We start from the raw sequence: 20,925 nt of genomic DNA on the forward strand, positions 1-20,925 counted from the left end.
CATCCCCAAACTTCACTCCTCCCAGCGGCTGTTACTGAAGCTACTGCTTCTCTCTGAAGTAGAGAAATCTAAGGACACAATCACTTACTGTAATCACTTTCAGAAGAAAAAAAAAAAAAAAACTTTGAGAGCTGATGGAATGTCTGAGTTATAGGAAGAACCCCAGAAGATGATACAAGTGCTTTAGTAGAAGAGATTACATTGATTAATGAAATTGATTTTTTTTAAACCCATTAATATAGAGAAAAAAATCTGAGAATAAAGAACAAATTTTAATGAATTCCACTCTTAAATTATCTTTTTATTTTAAATTGAACACTTTTGGTGATGCTGGGAGAGTCAGTGGAACTCAAAGAGCAGAGAAGAACACACTTAGAGAAGAGAGATTTACTTTCCAATTGGAAATTTCTCATTGATGAGTGAGGCAACGGATTTAAAAGATAACATGAAGTGCCAGATCACAGGTTTACTGGGAGAAGTAGGCTACATAGGTGTCACTTTGTTGTTTCTCTTTCCACCCCTTCAAATCCAGTGCTCTGGGCTCCTGGATAAGTTCTTGGGCAGGTCCTGTCACTATTACTACTCCTTTTAAGAACAAGAAGTGTCTTGCCAATACTTTAAAGGTTCCATTCATTTGAATAGTATAAAAGCCCTAGATTTGTTTCCAACTCATGTCTGAGTCCTGCCTGACTGCCCCTGCAGTTTGAGGTCAGGCTCCAGCCCCTGTCTCAGGCCCTTCTAGGGTCGAGCCCAGAGCCAAGATGACTGGGCGATGGGCACGTCTGATGGACTGGGTGCAGCTGCCTCAGGCCTTTGGTAGCAGTTACACAATCCCTGCAGATTTCTCTTCTGGGGCCCTTTTGGAGCTTTCTTGGAGAGCCCCAGGCTGGAAGCATCAGACTTCAGTTCTCTGGACATGGCTTGACCACCTGTGCTGGCTGCTCCCTTCTGGGAGACCCCGAACACCTCCCTCCAAATTCCCCTCCCTCACCACCTGCAGGGACCTCCCCCCTCCCCCAGCCCCTCGGTTTCTGATTCCTGCTCAGTTGTTTGCCTGTCTGTGCAGAATTCCTTTCTAGGTGGCTTTTTTTTCTGCTCTGTGCTACCACTAGTCCAACATGTCCGTCACTAAATTCCAGGGGACATGTGCAAGCTTCTGAGTGGCTCCTTAAAGCTTTCACTTGACTCCCAGTGGGAAAGAACTCCCAGCCCTTTCTCCCTGTCGGGTTTTCTCCGAACGACTTCTTTACCTTTCTTATCCACGTGGAGGTGGGTGGCAGGTGAGAGCTGTGCCGCGTTCACAGTTATCTGATGGAGCCTCAAGTTGGTCCAGCACGTCACTTTAGGATGTGTAAGTACTGGCATCCTCTGAATTACCTGCCTTTGGGACCTCTGCTAAAACTGAGACAGTGGGGATCCCATTTTAATATCCTCCATTAAAGCGGGTTTGGGGTATTTCATTTCTTTCTATTGATTGTTCCCTGTGTCTTAGCCCTAGTTATTTCCTTTGACCTGGTCAGTCTGGATTCCCGAGAAGGTTTATGAGAAGGACTGCTAGTACTGGTGGGGGTTTGTTGGAGCCCTTCCCACGGGCTCTGGGCAGCGAGGGAAGGAGCCTGATGCCGGCTCCTCTCCCATTCCACCTGCTGGGGAGCAGGACTCCTGTCTAGCAGGGCTCAGGAAGCAACCCCGAACCATTCCTTCGACCCACTGAAGCACAGCATAACGGTGTGTGGAGACAAACACTTCAGTAAGCAGTGAATACTGATTTCTGGCTATGTTAATTTTTCATTTCATAGTTTTTGGGGCCATTCGAGGAGATAAGGTTCATAACCAAATTATCATTCTCCTTTTAATAACTGAATGTAAAAGCAGCACTGTTCTTCAGTGCGATGCAGATTTCCAGCTTTCTTGATCTGTTATCTATCCAGATGACAACAGCAGATCCTCAAACATAAGAGAAATGTTCAAACTAAACAAATGGCAAGAAAGCTTGTGAATAATTAAGTCCATCTCGACATCCTCATGCGAGATCATTTACTGGGTCTTGGAATCCGTCCCCTAGTGAGGAGCAGAGAATGCACTGGCTGCACAAGCCCCCGGCGTTCAGCAGTTCGCAGGAAGGGTGAGCCCGGAGAGGAGACGGGCAGAACTTCCCACTCTAATTCTTAGCTCAGAACAACTTAGTTTTCATCTCATCATTTCAGCGTGTCAGTAACACAATCTGTTATCTTGCCATTGAATTTTGTAAAGTTCTCAACAAATTTAAGGGTTAATCATTATTTCCTGAAGGTTCACTAAATTAGTAACATTGCAGACTAATGACTCAGTTTTGTTCTAATGCTGTTTTCATATTCTTAATACACAGAGCTCATGCCCTATTATGTAACATTTAATGTAGGAACATTCACAAGGGACAATTGTGGTTCCAGCCGTGGATCACTGTTGTTGAGTATTTTAAAATGGGAAAGTGGGAGTATTATTTCTATAATTAATTTTAAAACAGCATTTTATAAAATGCTCTTTGGATAAAGAATTTGTTTATATTGGGAAGGGGGAAAAAAAACTCAGGGGTTTTTATTTTCTAGTTTTATCATTAGGCTATTTCCCCAGTCACGGTTGCTCAGCCAACACTGAGACTCTCCTGCAAAGCTGCCCCACCAGAATGTTTCAGTTAAAGGAAGGGAGACCTAGCAGAAAGCATTGCTGTGGGAGCTTGGCTAGATTATAACCTTCCGCATATACCTCACTCCCCTCCACACAGGTCCACTCCATCACCAATTCCTTATCATCCTAATTCCAAAACAAAGTTGGAGTCTAGCTGCTTCTTTCCAGCTTGGCCTTCCTCACCATGTGTGACACCCACCCTCATCTCCCACTGGGGCTAGATTGGTGTCAGCTGTCTCCAAGTGCCTCCTCATTGCTTCCCAGACCTGTCTACAGAGAGCAGAGAGAAGAATCTTGTATTTCTTCTCCTTAAGTCCCTCAGAAGCTCCTCATCTGGAAGAAAACCCCAACTCACAGACCCTGCCTGATCTAGCCCTGCCCCCTCCCACTTCATCTCCTGTGTTTCTCAACCCCCTCACCCTCCACCCAAGCTCTTCCCTACCTCGGGGCCTTTGCACGTGCTGTTCCTCTGCCTGGAATGCTCTTCCTGCAGATTTTGAACTCATTGGCTCCTCCTCTTCCCTCCGGGTTAACAAAAATGTTTCCCCCTCAGAGAAGCCTTCCTTGACTCCAGTCTAGGACCTCCTCCCTCCCCGAGTTGTTTCAGTCTCCCTCTTTACTCCCTCATGCAATGTCTCCAAATCAGTAATTAAGTCTGTTTGTCTAGTTGGATGTCTGCTCTGAGCCAGGGACACTGGATTCTTTGTTCATTGCCGAGCCCCAGCGCGGAGAGCTGTGAGAGTCATATGGGCTCATTTAGCAGTTGTTAAGCAGAGGGAAAGAGGGATGTAGGGAATGTGTGCAGATGCTGTGTGTATGGATGGATTTTTCCTGTGTGAAACCTTTGTTGACCCTGCAGGGCAGCGTATCTTGCCATGTTTTAATTATTTAAAACTACAGTCATAGTTTTTCATCAACTTAAAGCGGTTGCAGTTGATTTGCAAAAGCTATCTGTCTAGTCACAAAACCTACGAGCCTGTGAAGTACCATGTTGACAGTTCGCTTTGCCCTTCCTCTTGCAGAGGAGCTTTGGGTTCTAACCCCAACCCTAATTTAACAACATATATGGAGCTGAAATTTAGCCAGAACAAAATTAAAATATTGAAAGACTTCAGTGTGTTGGCAATTAGTGCCTGCCGTCGCTGTGAGCCCTCAAGCACCCTTCCCTTTTCCTTGGGAGGTCCCTGTGGACACTGCTGGAGTGGGCCAAGGCATCAGGCCTGGATGCAGGCAAGATGGTGGTGCCCCAGGAAGGCACTGGGACCGCTGTGAGCAGACACATAAAGCCTCTTTGGCCCCGCCATGGCTCTGATGCTCCCTCAGAGTCGCCCTCGTGTGGCTGCTTTGGGGAACTGCAGCCTCTGCAGTGTGTCACTTCTGTTCATGTCTCCTGGCACGTGCATTTCTGTTTAATACTCTGAGTTACTTAATCTATTACCTGCACCTTAAAATAAGAATTTCCTATTTTCCCCAAATATTTATATCATGTTCTCTGATGTTGTTGTGTGAGTGCTCTCTCTCAAGTAAAAAGCCTTGAAGTTCTTAAGCTACAATTTCAATGTGAGCTTTTTAGAGAATGATTTCGCCATCATTATCACTGTTACTCTTTTCAAAGTCTAGTAATGATATCAGTAGTAGTGATTTCCCTACTAGAGTAAGGGTAAGCTTGTTTTTTTAAATCTAGTGGTATTAATATACAAGTTAATTTTTAAGAACTTAGCTCACAGCGTCAGTTGAGGACCTTGGGGATCATGAACCGACATAATTGGTTCTCTCTCCACTGCTTTGTCACATACTTTAGGGTGTTTGCTGTCATGAATCTGAAATCATTCATTTCCCAACAAAATAATTTGGGTGGGGGGAGCTGATCTTTAACTTTCACTTTTTGGGGCTGGGGATATTTTTTTTTTTAACCACTCTCTTCCTGGTCTCTCCAAATAACAGAGTACGTTTCCTGATGGGTGGACGTCATGGAGAATTTAAGTTTCTGCCTCCCTCCGGCTATGCCCCTTGCTATGAAGCCTTACTTCCAAAAGAAAAGATGAGATTGGAGCCTGTCAAAGAGTATAAACGAGATGCCGAAGGCGTCAGAGATCTGTTGGGTACCACCCAGTTTCTGTCCCAAGCCTCTTTCATCCCGTGCCCCATAGACACCAGCCAGGTAGGTTCAGGCTGCCCACCGGAGGCAGCCCACTGAGACGAAGCAACGGGGTTAAATCCCCCTTCTTGCTGTGTTGTCTTTGAACCACCCTTGTCGTGTGTGCTGTAGAGTTGTCGTGTAATGTGAACAACTGCTGTTCTTCACGTTTCCATCGTATGCAAAGATGGCGCTCTCTAAGGATTTCCCAACCAGTGAGCAGGTTGAGCACTTGCTACGTGCAAGGCGTTGAACTCGGATCGGTGGGGCATAGTATTCCAGTATTCTCTGAAATTCACAACCAAGTTGGAGAGATAAGAAGCAAATGTATTATTTTTTTAAAGTTCGAGTATAACGTGGAGGATGATCAGCATGTACGAGGAAATGCTAGAGACGTGCTTTAGGCGAGAATGTCTCTGAAAGTCTGTGTAGAGAGGATGGAATTCAGTCAGGACCTTTAATAAGCTTAAATGGGCAGGGGCACCTGGGGAGAAGTAACAGGAATGAGGTAACTAAGGACAGACAGGTGGCGATGAATATTGTCCTGTGGCTGGATGGCTGAAGGAGGAGCAGGGAGGAGAAGGCTGGGAAGTACAACTGAGAGAAACGGGCGAGCACGGAGGGCTTTGAAGGTGCTGATAAACAGACATTTTCTTTCCTTTTCCGGGGTCTCTGTTTTTTGAAAGACAGGTTCACATGGTAACAACAAGAGGCATACGACGGCTTTTCAGTGTCTCTGCCGCACCTTGTCTCTGAGGCACTTGGGTTAATGGTTGGTAGGAAAATGGCTCTTCTAACCTGTAGACGGTCCCCAGCGTGTATTTTCCCAGAATGTAGGTAGGACCCTGTTGCATTTAGCGGTGTGTGCATGGGCATGCGTCTGCCTCTTCCCTCCTGTAGCGAATGACTGTGAATTCCCACAGACTGCGGATCCCCGTGGCGCCCTGCCTGCTTCGCCGAGCCCGGGACAGCGCCGGGAAAGCAGTTGAGAATGTTGATAGGAAACGGGGGAGGAGTTTGTGAGCCAGAGGTGATCCTGGGATTCAGACTGTCTGCTTGCTGTGTGTTCTAGACAAGAAGCTTGAGGGCCGAAGAACTAAATGAGCTTTTCTGTGGACACAGGGCGGCTAGTGCCCCAGCAGGGAGAGTGTGCCCCAGGGTGTGATTCCTACTTCTCTCTGCTGCCCTCCTCACCCAGTAGTCGGAGCCCTGTGTGTGACTCAGAAAAGGCTTCCTGGGGGAAGCGAGCCTCAAAGAGAGTTTGAAAGAATGAGGGCAGGTTTTGTTGAGGGAGGAAAGGGCTGGGGTATTTCACTAGAGTGAAAGGAGTTCCTAAAGACACAGAATTGAAGGTTTGGGAATCACGGAGTGGAGGTAAACAAACAAGCCAGCAGAACTCTGATGTCTGGACCCGAAGCTGAATTTGTACAGACCCCAGAAGGAGGGAAACATTGCTGGGAATCAAAGAATAGGGAGGTTCCCATTGGAAAGGTGCAATTTGTTCTCTTGAATGAGACCTTGTGATTTTTTTAGAATCTATCATTCTGTGAAATTATTGTCAAAGGAGAGGTTAGATGTAAGATACCCAGAGTCAACCCCGTCCTGCCTGGGGCACAATAACCAGTTTGCATTAACCTGTCCTTTGATGCTGACGGTGTTCAGTGCCGGAAGCGCCCCCAGGCCCTTGCTGAGCACTGTGGGGAGGGAGCCCAGCTCCCAGCGGCCTTCCCTGGGGACTTCAGTCTCGGGCCCCAGGCACCCGGGATGCAGTTACCATCCTGTTACTCTGTCCCTGGTAGCCACCAGCGGAGGGCACTGGAATTGTGATGTGGGCTCATTTGTGGAGACTTCTTCCCACATCTTCCCCTTTCACTGAAGCACGTGCTTCCTCCAGGGGGAAATCCTTTTACAGGCTGTGGCTGACTCAGGAGCTCTTAGCTTAAACAGATTCTCTGAGTGAACCAGTAAAACCCAAATCCAGTTGTCATTTGTTTGCTGTTAACTTTATCCATTTTGCTCCTTATGAAAACATCATGCTGCTTAACTTTGACTCTTCAATAGTGAGTTGGGTTTCTTTTTTAAAGAATGCCTTTAGTTGGAAAGCAAGTCGTGATTATGATATGTGGTTTAAGTTTTCCTGGCTACTTACGGTCTCCTCATTCATTACTGACTTGGTATACATTTTCTATTAAAAAGAATTTCTCCATGAGCTCCCCCCATCAAAAATAATTGAGATTTTTGTAAATAGTGGAAACACTAATAATCATTATAATCAAGTGAGGCTTGTAGGGGCTGGGAGGTGATCAGAAGGGAAGGAGGCCAAGCACAGGCCCTCCCTCAGCAGGTGACCATTTCTTAGTCCCAGACACAAGTATGAGGCCAGTGTCAGCCATCTTCCAAGTGGTCAAAGGAAACTAGAAGTGTGGGTTTTTCTAAGAAATTTCCCATATCTTGGGAGTTGTCAACTAAGAAAGGAAATTGTAATAAAATTATTATCATTATATGATTATTGTTGACGGTTATTATTAGAGTAGCAGTAAATTAAAGAAAATAAGAGGGTAAAAAAGAGAAACTTGGGCCTCCAGTTTGTGACCTATGTGGAGAGAGATGAGCAGAGCACCAGGAAAGCACAGAGAATCTCTCCTGGAAGGTAACTGGAGAAGAGTCCCCAAAGGTAGTGACATCTCTGCTCAGTCCAGAAGGATAAGTACGGAAAGTGTTTGTGTTTACACCAGAGCTAGACAGCAGTTGAACTGGCAAAAACAGATTTTACTTAAAAGCTATTGCAATGAGGAAAAAGGAAGGTGGGGTCAGTTCTGAATTCAGTACAAACAAGAGGGGGTTTACAGCCAAGGAGCAGGTTTGGGATGGGGGTGGGAGGTGTCAGTGATGGGAAGCGACTAAGAGGAACATCAGGGGTTGGGATGGATCCTTGCTGAAGGCAGGTCAGAGTGATCTGATGTCACCTGGGGGGGGACGGGGGCTGAAGACATTCGATCAGATGTAGAGGGTGATCAGATATCAAGGGTGGTGGATTATCGCTAAACTGATTAGCAGGATTCTTGCTAAAACCGGGTCTTGAGGACAAGGCCCAGAGGACTCAGAGGAACCTGTCTTGAGTCTGGTCAAGGAGAGGGTCTTTGTTATTTGCTGTGTGACGTGGAGGGGAGACAGTATACACACATTATGTGTATCGTGGGGAGGATTAAAGAGGTTAAAGTTTGATTATGCACGAGCACAGAATTGTGGAACCGTGTGACATTCTGGGGAGAATTTCAGGATTTTTGGAAAGGATGTGTTTGGGAGGACCGTGATGAGAGGACTGAAGAGTGGCACTGTGTGCTTGGTTACTACATCTAGTCTGAGTCTTAGGAGTGTCGGGGGGCACTGGGGACCCTCAAGAAGAGAGTGTTTTGCTGTGATTTTGTTGCTGTGGGCTCATCCCTCTGGCCACAGTGTGAAGAATAAGTTGATGGGGAGTTGGGCAAACTGAGTGTGGAACTCTTGCAATGGTCTAGGTAGAAAATAATGAGGCTGAGTGATGCAGAGGAGGGAACCTTCAGAAAGACGCTTAGGAAATAAACACAGTGGGTTTTGCGACTGATTACGTGTGATGGGTGGGGATGGAGGGTGAAGGGTATAATGCCAAGAGGGAAGAGCTAAGATGACTTCCAGGCTTGAGGCAATGGTGTGGCCATTCAACAAAAGGAGAAAATAGAAGTAAGACAAGAAGAGGTTTTTGAAGGAAAATAATTCAACTTTGAATAACATATTGAGTTCACGTTGGTGGAAAAGTCCTGCAGGCAATTAGAACAGTGGGTCTGAACTTCAGGAGAGACCATGGCTGGAGACTGGTCAGGAGTGACCATCTACGGGTGGGTGAGGTCTCCCAAGGAGAGAGTGTGGAGGGAGGGTCCGGAGGAAGCCAAGAGGGTAAGGAATCTCTAGAAGCAGACCCTTCTGGGTGCTGTGTAGTGAATCCAACTGGGGCACTTGATCCATAGAGACTTTATGATAAATGTCAGTACCGTTGACTCCTGGGGTTCCGTCTTCTAACTGGTTCCTCTTCCCTTTAGGTGGTTTTGCCACCTCACCTAGAGAAGGTCCGGGACAAGCTGGCAGAAAACATCCACGAGCTTTGGGGAATGAATAAGATAGAGCTGGGCTGGACTTTTGGCAAGGTATGTGTTTCAGTGGCCAGGCAGGGGTGGCCATGTTACCTGGAAGGCATCTTCAAAACCCACATCCACTGCTGTTGACCGACCCCCATGCAGCCCTCACTGCAGATGGCAGCCTCGCTCAGACGTTTGTTGAGCCACAGACAGGAGTGCTGGGAAGACCAGCTCTGCACAGGCAGACCCAGGAGTTCGTCTCCTTCATACTCCCAAAGGCAGCTTTTTAATTCAGGGACTGTCTAGTGCGGTCACCCATCTGCTCCTCCTTCAGGAGCCCTCCTAGCTCCCTCTCCCATCAGAAAAGGCTGTCCTCTCCGTACGGGTAGTGAAAAGAGGCTGACGCTTGGCTGTGAGTTAGAAGACGTTTGATCTGGTGTCCAGATGTACCACTAAGACGAATGGACACTCGGAGGAGGTTAAGGAATCTCTGTCACTGGAAAACATTTTTCACAGAGGATGCAGATTGGCTCTGTTCTGTGATTTGTGTAAGGTCATGTCTGCAGGCAGAAGGACCTGATTCTGAAGCTTCCAACGACCCTGACGCTCTCAAATTATGCACGTTCTCGCTCAGTTACTGAGGGTCCCTGTGCTCCAGCACTTAGGTATTGATATAGCGACCGTAAATATTCCCCTAGTATGTGACCCCCTCTCTGCTGTATGCTCTTAGAACACCACAAACCTCTCCTTTGGGAACGCGTCACAGTTGCACTTTTACGTTTATTTCCAGGGTGGTTTTATTACTGCCCGTCGGCCTGTATCCTTCACGGAGCTGGGGCTATTGCGGCTCACCATTGAACTCCTAATGTCTAGCTTACTGCCTGCCATGTAGAAAACACTCAGCAAGTGTTTACTGAATGAATTAATTCACTAGTTAATGACTGGATCTGCACTGTCCAATACAGTAGTCGTGAGCCACCTGTGGTTACTGAGCACCTGAAATGTGACTAGTTTGAATTGAGATGCACTGTCCATATAAAATACACATTGGATTTTCAAGACTTTCTATGAAAAACTAATATAAAATAGCTCAGAAATAATTTCTTATATTAATTACTTATTAAAATGGAAATATTTGGGGCACACTGAGTTAAATAAAATGTTATTAAAATTAATTTCACCTCTTTTGGCTTTTCTCACATGGCTGCTAGGATCTTTGAAATTACAAATGAGGTTCACGTTGGTGGCTGACTTTATGTTTCCATTGGACAGTCCTGGCCCCGATCTCATAGCCCTTTGTTCTGTAGAATGCTACCCAGCGTTGGCACTGTGGTTCTGTGAATTTGGGACAGGCAGGAGCATGGCTACCACGCACAAAACTGCTGCTCTGGGAGAGTATGTTCTGAAGGCAGACACTTGACTAGAAACCATCCACAGAACACAAGCCACTGGCAACCTGGGGACTCTGCATCTCATTTACTGGAGAGAAGACCGTCTCTTTCCCTGTCAGCAGACAGCTGTCTTTGTCTTTCCTGATGTGAATTGCCTGGGCCATGTTTCAAAGTGTGTCCTTTTCTGTTTTCCAAGGCAGTGCCAGTTGTCAAAACTTAAGTTATGTTCTTTCTTATGTTGTCACCTAGATACGGGATGACAATAAAAGACAACACCCCTGCCTTGTCGAGTTTTCAAAGCTGCCCGAAACTGAGAAGAATTATAACCTACAAATGTCAACCGAAACTCTAAAGTGAGTGTTTAATTGAATTGAATTTGGACTGAACAGTGAGTGGATGATTGAATGCCGTGAAACTAAGCTACAAACCTGTGTCTCTTGCCTCAAGACATGATGCAACCTGATAAACGAGTGGAGATGGTGATTATTCATGCCACCGAAGGATTAATCATAGTGCATAACACATCCACCATTGTTGGTTAGCATATTTATTTCCTTAGAGACCATTTGCTGTTTGCCAGGGACAGGGAAAAGACAGAAGAAAAGAGGAGAAACTTGGAATCAAAGGACCAAGTGCCTCTTTTAGTTCATGTTTAATCAAGAAAAAATACGGTAAGATATATAGTGGGTCATAGGTCATATTGAAATTGGACAACTTAACCTAGCCTCTAAGGCTCCATTTTCTCATCTACAAAATGGAAGTAGTAATAATTCTACCTATGTATTTATTGTAATACGTATTTATTGTAATACGTAGTTATTGTAATGGTGAAGGAAGATAAATTTTTTTTAAATAAGGCATTTCTAAAAACCAAAGGGAAAATGTGTTTTAGTTCACTAAAATTCAATTTAAAAATAACTTGGAGCTGCTTTGTGATCCTACCCATGGTGAAAACCCCAACTCAGACCTCAGTTTATATCCCCCGCCTTGAATTCACTCTGTGCTCGTTACCGGTCCTCCCTGGCTTCTGTTTCTCTGTTCTCTCATTGTCGGTGCAGAACTTTTTAGCCCTGGCTGTACTGGCACAGCGGTGCTCTGGCGTGGTGCCTTGTCTCATGGGCTCCCACATGTGATGTCCCCGGTCGCACCGTACTTCTTAGGACAGGATACAGCTTTGGCACCTCATGGCGTCCAGCGCAGCTCAACGCACACTGTGCGGGGAGCACACAGTGAATACTGGCCGACCTGTGGGTTTGCTGTTCCCTGGAATCAGAGACGCAGGATGCAGTCATAATGCAAATAGGGAAACTGGAAGATGTTTCCCAGAGGGGCTGTCAACGAGCCTCTGTTCTGTGGTGCTCCCGTGCCTGCTAGCGTCTCAACCGGGAGTCGGCCGCCCAAGGCCCACAGGCTAGCCCGACCAGCCACCTGTTTTTGTAAATGAAGTTCTGTTGTAACGGTCAGTTCAGATGCAGGCCAGGGCTCTTGCTGTCCTTTATCTGCCGGTGACCCTCGTCTCCTCTCTCTGTTATGTCACAGGACCCTCCTGGCCCTGGGGTGTCACATCGCTCACGTTAACCCGGCTGCCGAAGAGGATCTAAAGAAGGTCAAATTGCCCAAAAAGTAGGTGATTTTTTTAATAGTTGGCGCCTTTAATGCTTCAGTCTGAATTTTTAAACTGGGAGGACAGGAGGCCCGTGCCCAGAGGCAGGTGACGGCCCCAGATCCTTCTCGCACCAGCTCAGGACTCCTCCAGGTACTCAGGCTGCCCTGAACCCCCTAGACAGACAGAAGGACCGTGCTTCCTGGCTTTCCCCTTTTTGCTCCTCCTGCCTGGACCTACGCTACTGTCGTTAGTTTTGAGCCAGGAGCTGCGGCACTCAGATGGGTACGCTGTCTTGATCTGCAAGCATAGCAGCTGGCTCAGGAGCCACAGCACAGACTCACTCCTCTGGCGCTGGGCCAGCCTTGTAAATCCCTTGTGGAAATGGGTGTCTCTGCCAAGATTTAATTTGGCCCCTAAATCTGCATGTGTCCTACTCTCCCTCCCGCTCGTACGTTTAGAGAGTCACGTGTTCTCACACATTCAGATGCGCGGCCACGGGCTCGCCTGCTCGCCCTCCCGTGTGCCGGCCATGGGTGCACACGCATCATGCGCATGTGTCATCACTCCTTCTGAGCCCAGGCAGTGCCAGCTCTAATCAAGTGCGTATCTCCCCGCTTCTTCCCTGTGAAATTCCCGAGCTGCCAGGCTCCACTCTCAGAGGCAACTCTCAGTGCCAAGAACTGCACATCTGAGAGGCAGCAGGTGAAGAGCAGCCTGTTGGCCGAGGCTGCTGGGGTCAGTGCTCAGCCATCAACACATGTGGGCTCTGCCCAAGATCAGGCATCCTGGGAAGGTGGACCAGGGGCAGCATCAGGCCTGCGGTAGACCCTGCATCTCGTGCTGCCCGGAGGTTCCTAGGGAGACTGAGCAGCGCTGGTCTACTAGTCACCACATTTTGTTTCTGGCCTTGATCTGGGCAGTCGGTGGCCTTGGGGCGACGGGTGCCTCTGTACTCACGTTCCCACGTGTCTGTGATCAGCCGCTGTCCTGTGAGTCACTCCATGCTGGACCCTGCTCCTCTCCACTCACAGTGCATGTGCCTGGACTCACACTGGGCTTTTCCCATCTTCACATTACCTATCAGCTTATCTATCAACTTGCAGTCATTTGCAGCTGTGACTCCTAGACTGGACAGCAAACTGTGAAGGTCACTTCAAGCTCACAAATGCTCTGATGCTATGATTTTTTTTAATTCTCAAAGAAAAGGATTAGTTTTCTAAGACTGAGTGATCATTCCCTGCTGATTTATATAAGAAACGATTTGGCTCAAGGTCCCGTCCTTGCCATTGGGGTCATAACCTTTTATGTCTTTGGCGTGAAACAAAGTAGTTCTGGGTAATGTTGCATCACACTGAGTGTGCCCATAGTTTGTAGGGCACGCAGTAGCTTTCTTAGAAGTAAGAGTGGATTTGCACAGACCACCCGCTTCTCAAACAGTTGCCTTTGAGTCTGTGACACATACTGGCAAAAAGGATGCGGGGTTAGGAGTTTCATCTAAAGACCTGAAATGAAGCTGAGTTACCCATTCTGCCAAAGGTAGACCCTGTGACTGTAGCCTCATTTTCATTGTGTTCTGACCCTGTGCTATTGATCTAAAATCTGAAATGAGGGAGTCATACAGTTCTGTTCAAAATATATGTCTTCCATTTACTTGCAGCTACATGATGTCCAACGGCTATAAGCCTGCCCCTTTGGATTTGTCTGATGTGAAGCTGCTACCTCCTCAAGAAATTCTAGTGGATAAGCTTGCAGAAAATGCACACAACGTTTGGGCAAAAGACAGGCTAAAACAGGGATGGACCTATGGCATTCAACAGGTGAGCAGCGCTGGGCCAGGCCTGCTGGAGACACCAGGAGATGGGACCATCCATCAAAATGCCATTTTGCTTTGGTGGGTGTTAGATTGGGAGATGGAGGTTGCCCTTGCACTCTGTTCCTCATGCCTCAGCAGCACTCATTATTTATAGCATCATGGGACTGGATGGAATCTGTAATGGTCACGTTGACGTTAACTCCAGGCACAACTGGAGTTTTGCGACAGTGGAGAGACTCACCCTTCTTTGTTGGTCTGGGCCAGTGCTGACCACGTTGCCCTGTTTATATGCCCACTGGCTGCTTTGTCCCTCATTCCCCGTCTTGCTACCTGCACCACAGAGAGCTGAGCTTTCATGCACTCTCCAAGGCCAAGGTGAGGCCCACATAAGCAGCATCACAGCACAGCAGTGTTTCTGGGATGGCCCCAAATATCTACACTGAGGGGAAGGTGGGGAAGCTAGTCCAGGGAAGGGGCAGACCAGCCTGCCAAGAAGCCTGTGCCCCTTACTTCAGTCCCCAGGGCAGTTGTTGGCTTGTCCAGACGCAACCTGAGAGCCAGGAGCCCAGCAAGGAAGTAGACGGAGTTTAGAACCAGGGTTCGGCCACAAAGCATCTGGCACACCTCTCACTTGGGAACTCTTCTCAGTAAGTCCCAGGGTCAGCATCAGGGAAGTTCAGGGGCAGCTGTGTGCACATGTGTTCATTCATACCGAAGCCTCCAAACCTGCATGTGTCTGGAACCAAAAGACCACAGCTAGGGAAACTGTGGTGGGGAAGGGCATATGGGGCTCACAACAGCATGTTAGGTTATGATGGCTTCTCACTGCCATTGTCACTGTCTTCTTAGCCCCCACGAAGGAAGCGAGGAGGACTCTAAGACAGATAGGTGCCTGCTACAATGAAACGGACCCACTGCAGCCCTGCCATGTTTTCAGATGCTTCTCTGTAGGCAGAGATGTCTCCCTGTTAAGAGGCCGCTGTGAGGAAGCCCTGACAGTTTAAATCACGGCATGATCTTTCATAGGGGAATAGTTACACAAACCCCCGTCCGCCTTGCCTGGGGAATGCAGGTTTCTCGCCAGTTTCATGACATTCATTTCATTTATTCACAGGCTGGCATTATTAAAATGTGGGGTTTGAATACTAGCTTTGAACATTAGTAAAGATTTTCCACTTCTACTCATTTAATCCTGAAGAGAAGTGGGAGATATGTACATTGGGAAATGACCTAGCAGACTTATGGGGAAGCCGGGACGATTGCTGGGAAACTGTGGCTGGGAGAGGCTGTGTGCAAGGATGAAATGTATTTTCTCAGCCCCTCTTTTCTCTGGCTCTGCATAGGATTTAAAGAACAAAAGAAACCCCCGGCTGGTACCATACGCGCTACTGGATGAGCGTACCAAGAAGTCCAACAGAGATAGCCTTCGTGAAGCTGTTCGGACGTTTGTCGGTTATGGCTATAACATTGAGCCATCAGACCAAGAACTGGGTAATGAGGGGAGACTGTTCATTCTGTCCCCAGTTTACTAAGGAAGTCTTCTTCTGGGGGGGGGGTGGATGCTGGTTTTCAGTAGGTCTAACTTGCACTATTAGAAGTGATGTAGGTGCTGAAGGGCACTGAACTCAATGGTGTATTTTAAGAAGTGGGTGGAGGGAGACCGTGTTGATAATAAAGCAATGTCCCGTTGACAGATGTTTCTATAATGAGCAACTTCTGTGACCCAGTCCCACAGGGAGTAGGTTGTCCTCCAGCATAGCTGAGCTTTTCAGAATATTTGGTCACAAAACCAAGTCACCTTTGTTTCTTTTATCTTCCAAACATGTGAGTACCAGCTTCCTTTAGGGTTAGGTAATATCATCTCTAACTTGAGTTCTAGCACAGATTAAACTCACCAGCTTGTGATGATTTAACATATCACTGTCGTGTCATACCCCAGGCCAGTGGGACAGTAAAAAGGGGTTAAGGGGATGGATCTGGAGTGAGACAGAGCTGGGTTCAAATCCTTACTCTCCTCAGTTCTTGGGCTCTGTGACCTTGAACAGGTGAACCTCTCTGAGCCTCAGTTTCTTCACCTGTAAAATGAAGACAGTAACATTGACTTGATAGGATTATTGTGAGCAAAAAATGGGGTTTAGTTCCTACTACAAGGCAGTCACTCAGTGAGTGGCAGCTCGTGTTGGTGCTATGATATGACGGTGATAGGGATGGTGATTCTGTGATGAGCAGAATGCTTCACTGGATACTAGAAGATCTCCCATCAGTCTTTGTTGTTGAAAGTCTTTTGAGAAATGCTACCTAGTTATTCAAAGCCTGTGTTCTGTTCTTTCCCTCCTGCACCCTCTACCCTATCCTTCTCAATAGCAGACCCAGCTGTGGAGAAAGTCAGCATAGACAAGATCCGGTTTTTCCGAGTAGAGCGGTCATATGCCGTGAGATCTGGAAAGTGGTATTTTGAGTTTGAGGTGGTGACCGGAGGAGACATGCGCGTCGGCTGGGCCAGGCCAGGCTGTCGGCCGGACGTTGAGCTGGGGGCCGATGACCAAGCCTTTGTGTTTGAAGGCAGCAGGGTGAGTCTGGCTAGTGTCCACACGTCCTCAGTCCAAGTTTTTCTTCTCCCAGAAGAAAATAATGGCCTCAGAAGTTAGAAGTTCTGAGTCTCTGGATCTCTGGCTTCAAAAGTGAGGAGCCACCACACTGGCTGATGTAGACCTTTGACTGATCATCACGTAGTGATTGTCACTTTGCTCTTTGTTCTGGAGAAGGGCAGACTGCACACTCCAGTCCTTTCTCTAATCTCCTCCATGTCTGCCTTGCCCCTGAGCCCACGGCCCCCTCTGCAGAGGAGGCTCACAGGACCCTGTGCAGCCAGTATGTGGGGGAATCTTACCACTTTGTATTAGAGGGAGTTCTGCTTGTTTTCATAGATGACAAGGCATTGGGAGGCTCGGGCCACCTTCTCCGATAAGCTTTGTACATCTTGGTTTCATGCATCTGTAGGTAGACCAGTTCTCCCTGTGAGCTGCCCTTGGTAGAAGGTCAGTGCCTTGTAGAGACCAGGTGCCACTGCCAGTTAGGAGCAGTCACTCTTGTGGCCATCTCTCCAGCTGCACAGGGGGCTCCAGGACTTCCATTTCTCTAAGTCCTGGGGTCTTGTTTTCTAGGGCCAGCGCTGGCATCAAGGGAGTGGGTATTTTGGACGGACCTGGCAGCCAGGAGACGTGGTTGGATGTATGATTAACCTGGATGATGCTTCAATGATCTTCACACTGAACGGGGAGCTGCTGATCACCAACAAAGGCTCTGAACTTGCCTTCGCTGACTATGAGATTCACAACGGTAAGTCTACCAGCGTCCTCCCTCCCTGCCCCACACCTCCATGGGATAAAGGAAAATCCAGGGTGCAGAGTGAGCTCTTCCACCTCCTCGCTCAGGGCACACCGGCCTTGGCATATTTGAAACTCTGGTGGTGAAAACAATCCCTTAAACCATCATTTTTGAAGAATCAAGACAAATAATGGTGACAGTTGGTATGCATAGTGTAAATGTAAGTCTGAACTTGCAGAGAGGCTGAACAAGAAGCTCTCCTCTGATTCCCTGCCCTGCGCCTCAGCATGTTAAGATTCCCCAGGTTTCCCGGTATCACAAAGGAAATGCTAATTGCATATGGACTAATGTCCCCCGCAGGAGAGAAAAATCAGTGAAAAAGAATTATCCTCTTCTGATTTGAATTGTCAGTCTGAATGTTTGTGTAGTTGAACTTGATGCTTTGATGAGAATCATTGAAACACAAAAGTTTGACTTAGCTGTTTCCTTAAATGAAATAGAATTTATTTTGAAATTCAAACACTGCTGTGAAATAAGCACAACTGCAGTTGTAATGGCCACGAATGGACCGCTGTCAGGCAGTGCTTCCAGCTGCACAGAGGAGCAGTGGGTGCTGCTTGTGTCCCATCTACATAACTACGTTATGTTCACAAGGTTGTTGGCTCCAAGAGAAGGAGCACTGGACTGCGAGTTGGCTGACTTGCTCCTGGCAAGCTGTGTGGCTCCCACAGAGTCTTGGCTTGACTTCTCTGGGCTTTGCCTTTTTCATCTGTACCAGAAAATAAGATGATAGACTGCATGAGTGCCAACATCCTTCTCGGATATAAAATTCTATGGCAGTGACTTAATACCCGCTGTGTTCACGTCCCTGGGCTTGGTGCCTTGCCACTCTTTACTGCTTCAGTACAGATGAGGAGGAGGCAGAGTGCTTGAGAGGAAAAGAGGCTGCTCGGGGGCAGGTGACCTGGGTTCCTGTCCTGCTTCTGCCCATCCCCACCTGTGACATCTTGGGTTGACTTTATACCTCTTTGTATCTCATTTCCTCCTCTGTAAATGATTGAGGGTGCCTGGAGCTCTACGTTTCTGAGACATCACAAAAAGAAACAGTCCCTACCCTAAGAAGTTAAAAAGGATAAAACTGCGTAAGCAAGAGCAGAAGAAATACAGAAGTATATATTATTAATCCATATAAAATATTCTTTACTTACAAAGTGTTTTAGCTTTGTAAATCACATTCACACTTTCCACAGACACCTATTATCTGCAGCATGCATACCCAACTGTGCCTTTTTTTAAATTGAAGTACAGTTGATTTGCAATGTTGTGTTAGTTTCAGGTGTACAGCATAGTGATTCAGTTATACATATACATGTATATATTATTTTTCAAATTCTTTTCCATTATAGGTTATTGCAAGATACCAAGTATAGTTCCCTGTGCTATATAGTAGGTCCCTGTTGGTTTTATATTTTGTATATAGTACTGTGTATATGTTAATACCAAACTCCTAATTTGTACTCCCCCTCCTTTCCCTTTTGGTAACCATAAATTTGTTTTCTATGTCTGTGAGTCTATTTTTGTGTTGTAAATAAGTTCATTTGTATCATTAGTTTAGATTCCACATATAAGTGATATCATATGATACTTGTTTTCCTCTGTCTGACTTACTTAGTACAATAATTTTTAGGTCCATCTATTGTTGCTGTAAATGGTATTATTTCGTTCTTTATTATGGCTGAGTAATATTCCATTGTGTGTGTGTGTGTGTGTGTGTGTGTGTGTGTGCGTGTGCATGTGTACATACCACATCTTTATCCATTCATCTTTTGATGGACATTTAGGTTGCTTCCATGTCTTCACTATTGTAAATAGTGCTGCTATGAACATGGGGTGCATGTATCTTTTCAAATTAGTGTTTTTGCTGGATATATGCCCAGGAGTGGGATTGCTGGACCATGTGATGACTCTATTTTTAGTTTTTTAAAGGAACTCCATGTTCTCCATTGGGCTGTACCAGTTTACATTCCCACCAACAGTGTAGAAGGGCTCCCTTTTCTCCACACCCTCTCCAGCAGTTTATTATTTGTAGTCTTTTTGATGATGGCCATTCTGACCAGTGTGATGTGATACCTTATTGTAATTTTGATTTTCATTTCTTTAATAATTAGTACTATTGAGCATCTTTTCACTGTGCCTATTGGCCAACTGTATGTCTTCTTTGGAGAAGTGTCTCTTTAGATCATCAGTTCATTTTTTGAATGAGTTGTTTGTTTTTATATTGAGCTGTATGAGCTGTTTGGAAATTAATCTCTTGTCGGTCACATCATTTGCAAATATTTTCTCCCAGTTCATAGGTTGTCTTTTCATTTTGTTTATGGTTTCCTTTGCTGTGCAAGAGATTTTTAATTTAATTAGGTCCCATTTATTTAGAATCCAAGAACTTTCCATATGTTTATGTCATCTTCAACTTCTTTCATCAGTGTCTTACAATTTTTGAAGTACATACAGGTCTTTTGCCTCCCTAGGTAGGTTTGTTCCTAGGTATTTTATTCTTTTTGATGCAATGGTAAATGGGATTATTTCCTTTATTTCACGTTCTGATATTTCATTGTTAGTGTATAGAAATCCATCAGATTTCTGTATATAAATTTTGTATCTTGCAGCTTTACCAAATTCATTGACGAGGCTAGTAGTTTTCTGGTAGCATCTTTAGGATTTTCTACATATAGTATCATGTTATCTACAAACAGTGACAGTTTTACTTCTTTTCCAACTTGGATTGCTTTTATTTCTTTTTCTTCTCTGATTGCTATGGCTAGGACTTCCAAAACAATGTTGAATAAAAGTGGTGAGAGTGAACATCCTTGTCTTGTTCCTGAAAACCTTTCAACTTTTCCCCATTGACTATGATAGAGGCTGTGTGTTTGTCATATATGGCCTGTATTTTGTTGAGGTATGATTTCTCTATGCCCATATTCTGGAGAGTTTTTATCATAAATGAATGAATTTTATCAAAAGCTTTTTCTGTATCTATTGAAATGATCATATAGTTTTTATTCTTCAGTTTATTAGTGTAGTGTATCACACTGATTTGCAGATAGTGAAAAATCCTTGCCTTTTCTGGGATAAATCCCACTTGATCATGTTGTATGATCCTTTTAATGTATTGTTGGATTCGGTTTGCTAGTATTTTGTTGAGTACTTTTGCATCTATGGTCATCAGTGATATTGGCTTGTAATTTCCCTTTTTTGTGATATCTTTGTCTGGTGATGGTGGCCTCATAGAATGAGTTCAGAAGTATTCGTTCCTCTGCAATTTGGGACAACAGTTTTAGAAGGATAGGCGTTAACTCTTCTCTAAGTGTTTGGTAGAATTCACCTGGTGAAACCATCTGGTCTGGACTTTTGTTTGTTGGGAGTTTTTTAATTACTGATTCAATTTAAGTACTGGCAATTGGTCTGTTCAAATTTTTTATTTCTTCCTGGTTCAGTTTTGGGAGATTGTACCTTTCTAAGAACATGTCCATTTCTTCTAGGTTGTCCATTTTTATTCGTGTATGGTTGCTTGTAGGAGTCTCTTATGGTCCTTCATATTTCTGTGGTGTTAGTGGTAACTTCTCCTTTTTCTTTCTGATTTTATTGTTTTGAGCCCTCTCCCTTTTTTTCTTCAAGAGTCCAGCTAAACATTTATCAATTTTGTTTATTGTTTCAAAGAACCAGCTTTTAGTTTCATTGATCTTTTCTATTTTTTTTTAATCTCTATTTGATTTATTTCTGCTCTGATCTTTGATTTCTTTCCTTCTACTAACTGGGTTTGTTCTTCTTTCTCTAGTTGCTTTAGGTGTAAGGGTAGACTGTTTATTTGAGGTTTT

The 20,925-nt window shown here is 45.6% G+C and overlaps 1 protein-coding gene across 12 annotated transcripts in view; it reads left to right on the plus strand.

The window, feature by feature from the left end:
• Positions 1 to 20,925, plus strand: part of RYR3 (ryanodine receptor 3) — a 499,181-nt gene that overhangs the window by 287,499 nt on the left and 190,757 nt on the right. For 11 of the 12 annotated variants that reach the window (XM_032481566.1, XM_032481567.1, XM_032481577.1 and 8 more), the window contains 8 exons: positions 4,612 to 4,828; positions 8,881 to 8,985; positions 10,557 to 10,660; positions 11,847 to 11,930; positions 13,571 to 13,730; positions 15,070 to 15,217; positions 16,091 to 16,296; positions 16,891 to 17,065. In XM_032481566.1, the coding sequence (XP_032337457.1) occupies positions 4,612 to 4,828; positions 8,881 to 8,985; positions 10,557 to 10,660; positions 11,847 to 11,930; positions 13,571 to 13,730; positions 15,070 to 15,217; positions 16,091 to 16,296; positions 16,891 to 17,065 (1,199 nt within the window). The remainder of the gene's footprint in view (positions 1 to 4,611; positions 4,829 to 8,880; positions 8,986 to 10,556; positions 10,661 to 11,846; positions 11,931 to 13,570; positions 13,731 to 15,069; positions 15,218 to 16,090; positions 16,297 to 16,890; positions 17,066 to 20,925) is intronic. The other variant, XM_032481578.1, reaches the window with a different exon arrangement.

Source organism: Camelus ferus, chromosome 6 (assembly GCF_009834535.1).
Source record: "Camelus ferus isolate YT-003-E chromosome 6, BCGSAC_Cfer_1.0, whole genome shotgun sequence".
In the NCBI taxonomy this organism is placed as follows: Eukaryota; Metazoa; Chordata; class Mammalia; order Artiodactyla; family Camelidae; genus Camelus; species Camelus ferus.